The 12,063-nt window shown below is 38.8% G+C and overlaps 1 protein-coding gene across 2 annotated transcripts; it reads right to left on the bottom strand.

Moving 5' to 3' along the window:
• Positions 1 to 506: 506 nt before the first annotated feature.
• On the bottom strand, positions 507 to 2,803 carry pfdn4 (prefoldin subunit 4). Of its 2 annotated transcripts, none has more exons than XM_030769313.1 (4): positions 2,731 to 2,803; positions 1,904 to 2,011; positions 1,323 to 1,463; positions 507 to 898 (listed from the first exon to the last, which is right to left on the bottom strand). In XM_030769313.1, the coding sequence occupies exons 1-4, from the start codon at positions 2,755 to 2,757 to the stop codon at positions 767 to 769; spliced, it is 408 nt and encodes a 135-aa protein (XP_030625173.1). In that variant the 5' UTR covers positions 2,758 to 2,803; the 3' UTR covers positions 507 to 766. The 2 variants fall into 2 exon arrangements, with proteins under 2 accessions (XP_030625173.1, XP_030625174.1); XM_030769314.1 differs by having other exon boundaries at positions 2,734 to 2,757.
• Between the last annotated feature and the right edge of the window lie 9,260 nt (positions 2,804 to 12,063).

The following is a 12,063-nucleotide window of genomic DNA, read 5'->3' as shown; positions in this document are numbered from 1 at the left end:
GGATTCTCTTGCCATCTACCGCAGGAAACTGAAAACCCATCTGTTCAGAACCCACATGTCCCCCACTGCCTAACCCTAACCCCCCTTTCTTTATATATATATATATATATATATATATATATATATATATATATATATATATATATATATATATATATATGAACAACAAAACAAAAAACTAACCTTGTCTTGTGTTTGTGTTTATCATTTACTGTCACAGAATTCCAGGAGCGTAATATGAAGGGTAGTTAATGTACAGCCTTATTGTGATCTCTGTTTATGAGGTAATAGGATCTGACTGATGCACTTATTGTAAGTCGCTTTGGCTAAAAGCATCTGCTAAATACCAAATTCTAAATTGTAGTAGTAAATACATGTCACACACAGCATTGCTGTGGAAAACAAGAATCATCTGGGTGTACACACACACACGCACACACAAAGCCACAAAACACAGACATTTGAATCAAGACCAATTTTAAATCTCTAAATGCCTTTTATTTAAAGACCATCGGAAGGCTTGTATACTTTTTGGCTGCTTAGTATCTATCTCTCAGTCCCAAATGTAACTTCTTTAAATTAACCTTACACAAACATGTGTTTATCTGTTTGTTTGGTATCTATGAAACAAAACAAACAAAGACAAAAAACATTAAGGTTATTGACTGTGAAAAACAAGAGAGAATCCATGGTCAGTGTGCAGTAAGAACCCAAACATTTGATTCACGTGAAGAGTGTGTAAAAGCAAGTCCTCTGTGTAACGATATCAGCTCTCGTCTGCCTCCAGGTTGATGTTGTTGCCAAACTTAGCGTACAGCTGAACTTTTAGATCTCCAAGCACTTCCTGTATGGCTGACACTCTTCCTTCCAATTCTTTGATCTCTTCTTGTAAAGCTGTCTGTGGACAATAAAACCCCCAAATCATTTGTCATCTTTCTTTCATTAAAGAAGAGGAAACATTTCTATATTTCAGATGAATCATATGTATACACATTTGTGTTCACTTTACCTAGCTGCCACTCACAATCTGGGAATACTCACAATACTGGTAATTCACAAAGTACCTGACGCTATTGTGCAACCCCAGACATCGCGGTTTCAAGGTGATATAAAAGAAACTGCAATGTTATTCAATGTGTCTTTTTTTAACAGTGAAGATATTTTTTAGGGTGGGCTGAACATGCAAACTGATCATTAACTAATTCTATTCTGAAGACCATTTCCAATCATGAGTCTTCTTCTATTTAACATTTGTGGTTCCTATATGAACGACAGTTGTTTCACCACTTCTTTTAAAATGGTTTGTTTCCTGTGGTTAATACCTTTGCTGCATCCAACATCTCTTGTGTCTCTTCCTGCGTGTGACTGATGAACACATCACCAATCTGATATGGGACTAGCAAGGAGTCATCTTCAAACATCATAAGGTCATCACTGGCATCCTCGAGATTCTGCAGGGATTTCTGCAAAGAGGAGAGATGCTGTTTATCACAAAGTGGGAATAGCACCACTTGCTTAACGGAGAATACCAGTGAATGCTCCCAAACCAATATGACAATAATACTGCTGTGTGCTGATTGGGTTACTTATGGAAGATTGAAGAACAGAGAAAAGGGGTAAGAAAGGTTTGGAAAAGCAAATTGCTTTAATAAACTCTGAGCAAGGTCTGGGTGAAGGCCAGGGCATGTTTAAGATTAAACAAATATTCATTATGTTGCTCATGAAATACTTTAAATATCTGTTGTAATGCTGTGTGACAGACTGCAGTTGTGAAAATACTGGTGTTGAGTGAATAATTGTAACTTAATAATACAACTGCAACTTCATGTCTTTTCTATGTATGTCACACATATTTTAAACCATTCCTCTTATGTACCACTGCAGTTTGACTTTCACATCTTACTTTTTTAGCCTCTATCTCATCTTTCAGTTCCGTCATTCGATTTGTGTTTCTGGCAAATTTGTTAATCTTTTGCTGGTCCTCAAAGGTGACGTTAACATCTTCGGCTGCCTGGGAAGAAAGAAAGAAATTCCTGAACGGCAAACCAACTAACAGATGATCAGCTTTAGACTCCATAAATGTCAAGCGCCGAATAGGACTACAACCCCATCTTTACAACATGCTGATGTCAACAATTACACCACGAAATCTCATCAGGTTGCGTCCAAAAGTGATCTCAGCGACAGATTTTAGATTTTCGTACGGCTTACTGTGAAACTAGCATACGACTGAAGATAGATACGAGACGCAGACTTTTTTATTCACAAAACGAGCTGTCTGCCTTATATTAGCTGGACAGAACACAGAAACAGCCGGCGGGCAGCATGGCTTCCAGCTACTATGATGGCTAACCTAGTTGAATAAGACGATGTTACAGCAAAACAGATGGTTAAAACATACGGTTGTTCAATAGCAAAGCACTGCCCAGACATTTCTTTTGTTCGTTGTTTTTCCATGCAAAATGTTGGCGCATACTGGAATGAATCAAGAGAGAATACTCTAGCTACTGGGAGACCGAACTGGGTGTGCACACCGCTTTGTCCATGCTGGTTTTAGCTTTGCTGCTACTCAGCTTGCTAGCACGATTAACTTGACAAACTCCCTCTCTGGCAACATATACACCGAACTAGTTTGACTCAGAAGTTATATATTTTAATAACATGGAACATTTATTAAACGAATGAAAAGGCATACTAGCTTCATATATTTTACATGCTAAAAAGACTTACTACTGTTTTCTTCATGGTGGCTGCCATCTTGGAGTGACGAACGGCGTCCGGACATTGCACCGCCCTCCTGCACCACTGTCAGCACGACGTTCCGCTAAACCAAGTTTTAAACAAATGTAGCCTACCAATGAGGACAAACACGTTTATCTATTAACATAACAGTCTCTATTTAATCATATATAACTTATGACAAAACCGTACGTAATTTTTACTGTGTTACTCCGTGTTAATTTGTATTGAGAAAAGAACAATTATGCACCATTACTGACATCTACTGGAATGCATCAAACTCGTTTTCCATCGCGGACAATTCCTGAAAATTCATCAGTTAGCAAGAGAACTTCAGCCTGAAATATCCTACACGAGAAAAAAGGAACTTTCTCAGTAACCTTTTTTTCTTTTTACTGAAGTCATAAACTGAGAAATGTTGCTTTTGATGAACACTTCCCTGTCAAAAGTCTGGATGATCTCTCTCTCTCTCTCTCTCTCTCTCTCTCTCTCTCTCTCTCTCTCGATCTCTCTCTGATATTCATCAACAATATTGAAACCTTAAAAAAAAAAAAATCTGAAGTTGTTTGAAATATTGTGAAGTTTATGGGCTGACACTGTTCTTGGATAATTCTTTTCTTCAGGGGGTTGTTTGAGGTCTCTCATGGCTAGCATGTCCCAAGAATTCCTAGTATGATGACAGCTATCAAGTTCACAGGCTGACCACTGAGGAATTTGGCCTCCACCCCCAGTGTATGCATTTACAATGTGACACTGTATCCACAGATTCCATCTCTTCTCTCAGATTCCTATCATCTGCCCGAACTAGAATAGCCACTGGTGTATTCACGGTTATTCTGTTTCACTTTACTAGACATTGATCCAGTATTTAGGAACGATGCACAAAACAAATTTAAGTTTAATCCTCTTCCTGTGTGTTCACACCAATCTTCCAGCCATTTTGCAAGTTTGTTTGTGAAAGGTTGACATCTGTTACGTCAACAAATTGCTAGTAGACTATGCAGATGGGTGAAATACGTGGAAAATGATCTCACTTGTAGTGATGAAAAACAAACAAACAAAAGTGAACACATTCCAAGGTCCAGCAGAACCTACTCAGACATGTACTACATGAATCAAAATGTTTCTCCATGAGCAAGCTGAGGTGGACAGAGAATAGCTAGAATTCCTTTGGCTGTAATTGTGTGGGTGGCAAGGACAGAGGTCCACAGGTCCACCCAGACGAATCCACTACATAACACTGATACTACCTCTAGAGAAGATGTTGATGCCTCTTAAATTAAGAAAACTGGCTCAGTAGCAATAAAAGTAATTAAATAACCCATGTACTTTGTCACATCATGAAAATGGTCGGTTTCATGCGACTAATGTGCTGATGTTTTGCCTTTTATAGAGAACCACATATAGGTAATATTAAAGTCAGTACACACTGGTTTGAAGATGTTAAGATTTTTCAGACTCCAGACATAAACAGCAGAAAAAAAGATGTGAACACCATGTGAGATTTTGTTGACTGTAGGTCTCGTATTGCAGAGTGTCAGGGTCCATTTCATATATTACAGAATTATTGTTTTTATATATATATATATATATAAATCTTCAATATCAAACATTATATCACTATAAAATTTCCCCGTTTGTAAAAAAACACTTGTTTATATTATATTGGCTTCAACTGATATGTGCCATCAGAGAAGGCAAAGACCATTTCATCAGGACTTGACAGGATTGGTTTTAAATGGTTCATAGGGAATGATAATGAGTAAACACATAGTAGACCATTATATGCCAAGTGTTCCAAAGTGTTTTATGGGTGAGGCTGTAGACTGAAGTGTAACAATAAAACTAACAGTCCCTTTGTCTGCCCTGATACCCTGATGAACGTATACCGATCTGGTCAAAAGACATTCATTATTACACAATTCCAGTGGTACATTCACTCAACTTTACACTTCTTCTATTTGTTTTGGATCTTAAAAGAAGGAGTGAGAGCTCCGTTGTGGAGCTGAACTTCTGAGGGAATTTCTATCAGCTATAGTCCAGCCCTTCTGACCTGTGTTCAGGGGTTTATCAGGCCTTGATTACTTGAATCAGTGTGTTTTGATACAGTTGCGCCAAATGTGTCAGTGCAGTGTGGCTCCACAGGGGTAAGGTTTGCTGTTCTGTACCCTTGAGGGTGTTAGCACTGAGTAAGCCATGTGGTGGACTGTGAAATACATAGCATCACATTCTTGACTGCTGGATAAGAGTCACACTTAGCAAATAAAACATGTTTTCAGTGGATCACCTGAGGACTGAATATCCTCCACACATATCCTGTTTGAGGACAGCCGCACCTCTTCCCAGAGTGAGCATGTTGCCAGCAAGTTGCACTGAAATGCTGATCTCTGGCCAGTGCCTTTAAGTCATTTATAAGGGCTGAATTTTATATTAGCAGTGGTCTGGTTCGGAATCTGTTCTTTTATTCCATCCCTTGTTGAAAACCATTTGCAAGAATAGTTCAGCAATCTCATGACACAAAGTGTTATCACTGCCTGTTTGATGAGGTTTGTAAGGCTAGTCTCTATGGGGCATCATTTGTTTGTGAAGAACAATAGATATTAACATAAGTATATCAGAACTGGAATGTGGAAGATTAACCTATTAAAGGGCTCCGTCACGACCATGGGTTTTACACTGATAGAACCTTGATTAGAAACTGCAGGCTCCACCCTCATGCAGGACAGGTATATGTACATGCAGATAAACGACATTCGTCAGTTTGCAGAGAACTGACATTTATTCACCCTGAGGCCAGTCCACTGTAAACACATTTCTCTGCTGTTACACAATAACCTGTTTGGAGTAAAGAGAGGAAAGGCCTCATTTCATTTTTTTTCTGACAATAAGACTACTGGAGAGGGCCCAGACTCTTTGGCTGTAGGTATGTTCTGCACTGTGTTTTATTTACTTGTGAGTTCATGGATTTCAGTGAATTCGTTTTTGCTTGTGCTTACATTGCACTCTATATAATAACGAATTGCTAATATTAGACTGAAGATAATTAAGTGGGAAATTCATGCAGTAGCATAAAGGCAGTCTTTAGAAACCACTCACAACTGTTTTTAATGCAGGTTTTCACACCTTAGAGAAATCTGAAGTCAAAATGGGGAATGAGGCATCAACTCAGAGAAAAAGGCAGACGGTAACTTTACATTGCATTTGCCTATTTGCTCATTGTGCTCGGTAATTATTAGTCATTCTTGCAATTACTTCTCGTGTCAGTAACATTTTAAGCATAAGTGGCACTGTTAAATAAAATGTTTAACATTATGTTTTGATTACCAAAGAATTATAAATGATAGGAAAACACGGATGTACTTTAAATTTGATTTATTTAAAAATCCTCAGCATTGAAGTTAATACAGTAAATCCATCATAATGAGACAAACATAATCCTTTCAAAGTGCATTTCCATGTTTTCCCTCAGTGTGACACCTCTTCAAATGCTCATTTTCACTTGAAGACTGTTAATGTGATGGTCATGTTTATCTGCAGATTATGTCTTCTCTGTAGCCAAAGATATAGCAACTATTCAACATTTTCAGAAACAATAAGACTGAACTTGGAGCTAATGAGTTTCCTTTCCAGGACAAAGCCCGAAAGGGAGAGCAGAACGGCCATGCTGTAAATGGTTCTTCAGGAGAACTGCCTGTTTCAGGTAAGTACTAGATAAAACTATATCTACTTTACATTCCACCAAATTGATTTCAAAGCACACTTTGAGTGCATTTTCAGTACAAACCTGTAAACCAGTAAGAATACAGATAGGACGGTGTTGTTTTTATAGAGACCAGAAGATGGAAATTAAAAACCTAAAGGCTGAGAAACATTAGCTATGGCCTCGTGGTCTCATATATGCAGAGCTGAAAAATGATCCTGCTCAGGCTACACAAATTTCAGTTTTGCATGTTCAACACTTGTTAATGTAGTCCCAGAACAACTCCGTTTATGAATCATTTTTCTTTATTTGTTTTCTAAACAAAATAACTGTAAAGACACAAGATATTTCATCACTGACAGCAGTCTTAGCAGCCATCAGCTAATAAGAGCCCAAACAGGAACATATCAGGGCTGTTGGCAAAAGCTTCCATTTGTCTTAGACTGTGCACCATTTAACGTGTTCTGTTTAGTGCAAGATAGACAGATAGAGCATCATGCCTCTTTTCTGTTTACAGTGCATTTTTGGATTAACTTTTGAAGGTACTTTTGCTAAGCTAACACATTTCTAATCGTTCTCTCTCTCTCTCTCACACACACACACACACATATATATATATATGAACGTTGTATCTGGGATGTACCTTGTTAGAAATGTGTTAGGTATGCTGCACTAGGTATGCACTACGCATTAGGTATCACTCATGGTGCGTATAAAAACATCTGAGCATTGCTTGATTGTCCCAAGCATGAGTCAGTAGGCTCTTTGCATTGTGACTTGTTGGATCAGAGGGATTTGGTTCTTGTGTAAACTTGGGCGTTGACTTCAACAAGGAAAACGAAGCGCTGTTTGATTTGCTCTTGAGCATATGTTGTCTGACTGTATTGACATTCATAATCTGTAAAGTATGACATTCAGGAAAAATATTGATCTTTTAGAAATAAGACAGAATGTTAAACACTTCGCACACATCATCTATGCCAGGTCTTTTTGCTTAGCTCAGAGATTTTCTCTCATTAAATCAGCTGCTGTGTGACTGATAAACCTTATGTACAGTTCACAGTCACAGCTTTGGGATAGGTTACATACACTGCACTTGTGCCAGGGAACTCCTTGAACAAAGCTGTTTTTAAGGAGTGGTTGTCAAATGAAACCACACCCTGATTCATTTCATTTCCCTTTTCTTAACTTTCTGTCTCTTAGCATTTTTGCTTTGAGACGGTCACTTGGCTCAAGAACAAACTTAATAACTAGGCTGCACACATAAGCTGAAAGTGTTTGCATTTGAATGAACTGCATAATTAGATCAACAAACTTCAGATTCTAAATGTTATTTCAGTTGCCTAGATATTTGTGCAGGAGATGCCCAAGAATTAATTTATTCCATTAAACTTTTCTCTTAAAATGGTCTTACCAGTTTTTCTTTTGAACACATTTAGTCATTTTATCCCATGATGAAAATTGCAAAATATCACATTTCAAACAAAATATTTCTTTGTTGATGTACATAGTCATACAGAGAAAACTCTTTTTATGTTTCCTGCAGAAAATTGCCAAGAAGATGTCCAACAAAACAGTGAACTTAAGTCATTGCCTCTTGCAAATGGGAAGACACAAGTAGATGGCAAACATCCCAATGGACTAGCACCTGCAGATGCATCAGCAGAACCTGTTGTTGAGATGGTTTCAGACAAACAAGAAAATCAAGATGCCAGCTCTGTGTCCAAAGAGGAAGATTCCAAGCCCGTTGAAGAAGAGAAGGGCAACTTCTTTGATAAACTTTTCAAAAAGAAGAATGACGATCCATCCAAAGATGTGGAGCCTACATCAGACAGTAATGGTTCTTCTGAAGACCAGGCCACCACCATAGTTTTGACTGATGGTCTCCAATCTGTAAGTATTGTAAGGGTGAAACCATGTATCCATGTTATGAGAATAACTATCCTGTTCCAGGTGTACAACACTTTTTCAGTCCCAATGCTATGGAACCACAGCTCTGTTTTATTCCAACTTCTGTCCATTTCTGTTGATGTGTCTTCCCTAGTTATGACATTTTGGTCAGATTATAAAATCAATAAGGACAATTTATTTTGAGGCCATATAAATGATTTACAAGCATATGGATTTGATAGGAAACACTGATAGGTACTCAGGTTATGCTACGACTTCTTGCTGTTAGATTTTAATTAAAAAGTAAAGTAGCTTGCATTAAACAAGGGGTTTTCATGAAATCCAGATAACGGCTTTATTACTTAAGACTAGATGTAAGCTGAAAGAGATACGTACATTATTGGTAATAAACATGGCTTTAGTATGTGCTTTTTTTCTGTTGTCCATCATTTACCTAATGTTCATTTTACGTGAAGTCCTGTAGGAGATATAAAGAGAAACTCACTAGTCAGATCATATAATGTCATAGAAAGCACCACAGTCAACATGTTTGTTTGGATAATTAGGCACAATTCCAAATTGTTGTTTTACATGAACTCTCATTTAGCTTTTGTTTTGTGTATCAATATATTCTTTTCATCTACATGCAACATTGTAGATTTCAGAGCTGTTGAAATCTATAATGCTGAAGCATTTGAATATATGAGGAAAGAAACATCAAAATATATTATGCTTCAACGGGCATATTTCGATGTCTTCTCAGCCAAGATGACGGGATGCCATGACTCCTACCATGGTATCACGTAGATCACTGATTTCTAAAACACAATTTGGTGCCAGTTTATTTACATGCTTGTTGATTCTTGATCTTCGAAGGGGGAAAATATTATTGCACCAGAACAAGAAGAGGTCATTGAAGAGGACATAATATCTTTGGCATCATCCACTGACCTTGATTTTGACATTACACAAGCTGCAGAGAAGCTGGCATCTGAAATGATTCACTCCACTGAGATGAAATACGAATGGGAAGAAAATGCTGCGATTTTTACAGAATCATTCAGTACTGATGACATTGAGATCATTGATGATAATATAATTGATTATCTAAACACTGAAAAGTCAGCAGCAGTAGTACCAGAAAGTCTTGATCATTTGGACACTGTGGAAACGCTGGTGACTTTATCAGCCTCCGTACTTGAAACACCTACTTTTTCTACAGAGGAGTCCAATTCAAATGATGATCCAGAGCCTGATATGCCTTCTGGATCAATTCTGCTGATAGATCCAGAAAAAAAGGAGGATGAAGCAAACAGAAACTTTGCAGATCAGTCAACTTTGCAGGCAGAGAAGTCACTCACCATGGGAACCCCTACTACTGATGTTATTTCAAAAAACACTGCAACTGACATGGTTGTCTCTGAGAGCCAAGTTGTTGTTACTAAAGAATCAATTTTGAGTCCTGAGGAAGCAGTACTTGATGGCGGGGAACTAGTTTTTGGTACAGGGAACCTAGAGCTGACTTGTGAAAAGCCAGGTATTGAGGACTCAGGGTTTATTCCTAAGAATCCCATTTCAATAGTGTCAAATGAGGAATCATATGTAATTGTAGAGCCAGTTCTTGTTGCATCAAGTGAAGGCTGTGAGGAGTCAAAGTCAACCACGGAGAAATCAGAGTCAGTGGTCCAGAACTCAGCACCAATCAATTTGGAACCATACTTTGAAGCTGAAGAAAAGATATTTGTTTTTGACAAACCATTGTCCAGTTCACAGGAACCAGCGTCAGGTCTTGAGGAACCAGTTCTTGTTGAAGAAGTAGTGCCTGTTGTGCAAGAATCCTTACTAGAGCTAATGGCAGTTCCTGAGCAATCAAAGGCAATTGCAGAAAAAACACTTTTTGTTAATAATGAATCAATCGCTAAAGAACCAGATGGAATTACAGTGGAACTACTGCTTGTTAGTGATAAATTAGGGCCAGCTGCTATGGAATCACTGCCAATTGCAGAAGAACCAGTGTTTGTTACTGAGGAAGAAACAAAAATTGTGCAGGAGTCAGTGTCAGTTACAGAGAAACTTGTGTTTGTTGTTGAGGAACCAGTGTCACTTACAACTATCAAGGAATCAGTAGCAGTTGCAGAGGGACCAGTGCTTATTACGGAAGAAAAAATGTTAGTTGCAGAGGAATCTTTGACTGTTCCTGAGGAATCCATTCCAGTGGCTAAAGAACCAGTGCTTGGCACTGAGGAAGAAATACAAGTTGCTGAAGAATCCACAGCAATTGTTGAGGAACCAGTAATTGCAACTGTGGAAGAAATAGCAATTGCTGAAAATCCTGCGCTCATTTCTGAAGAACCAATGTCAGACACTGGGGAACCAATGCTTTGTGAGGAACAAGTACCAGTTTCTGAGGAATCAGAGAAATCAGAGGTAACAGTCCTTACTAATGGAGAACCAGTCACAGATGCTGAAAGACCACTGCCAACTGCTGAAAAGCCAGTAGTTGTCACTAAGAAACCAGTGGCAGTTTCTGAGGACTCGGTGCGAGTTGCAGAAAAACAAGTGCTGGTAAATGAAGTACACTTGCCAATTGATGGGGAAACAGCTGAAGTTGTAGAAGAAACAGGAATTACATATGAGGAATCACTCCCAACTTCTGAAGAATCAGTAGCAGTTGCTGAAGAACTGGTGATTGTTAAAGAAGAACCAGTGCAGGTTGCAGAAGAAACAGTGATTATTAATGAAGAGCCAGCGCCATCTGCAGAAAAAAAAGTGACAATTGCTGAAGCGCCTGTGCCAAAAGAAGAACTAGTGCCAATTGCTGAAGAGTCAATGATTGTTAATAAAGAGCCAGTGCCAGATGCAGAAGAAACAGTGATTGCTAATGAGGAATCACTGTCAGTTGCTGAGGAGTCATTGACCGCTGCAGAAGAACCGGTACTTGTCAACAAGGACCTAGTCACAGTTGCTGAGGAACCACTGCCGGTTGCTGAAGAACCAGTGATTGTTGATGAAGAACGAGTGCCAGTTGCTGAATTATCAGTGACAACTGCAGGGGAGCAAGTATTTATTAGCGAGGCAGCAGTCACAGCCACTGAGATATCACTGCAAGTTTTTGAAAAAACAATGTCTGTTCTTCAGAAAGAAATACCACTTACTGATGAACCAGTGCCAGATGCAGAAGAAAATGTGAATACTAATGAGGAACCAGAGCCCACTGCAGAAGAACCAGTGATTGTTAATGAAGATCCAGAGCCAGTTGTGGAGGAAACAGTGATTGCTAATGAGGAACCACAGCCAGCTGCTGAGGAATCGCTGCCAGTTGCTGGAGAGCCAGTTATTGTTAACAAAGTACCAATGCAAGTTGCAGAGGAAACAGTGATTGTTAATGAAGAACCAGTGCTAGCTGCAAAAGAACTAGTGTCAACTGCTGAGGAGCCAGTGATTATTCATGAAGAGCCAGTGCCAGATGCAGAGGAAACAGTGATTGCTAATGAGGACTCACTGCCAGTTGCTGAGGAATCAATGACAGTTGCAGAAGAACCAGTGCTTACTACTGAGGAACCAATGCCAGTTACAGAGGAATCAGTAACAACTGCAGAAGAACCAGTGCCTATTAGTGAGGCACCAGTTGCAAAGGAACAAATGATGGCTAATAAGGAAGAAATACCAGTTGCTGAGGAATCAGTAACAACTTCAAAGGAACCAGAGGAACCGACTGAGGCACGAGTTCTAGC

The sequence above is a fragment of the Chanos chanos genome, chromosome 3 (genome assembly GCF_902362185.1).
Source record: "Chanos chanos chromosome 3, fChaCha1.1, whole genome shotgun sequence".
NCBI lineage: Eukaryota > Metazoa > Chordata > Actinopteri > Gonorynchiformes > Chanidae > Chanos > Chanos chanos.
This window is presented reverse-complemented; position numbering and strand designations above follow the sequence as displayed.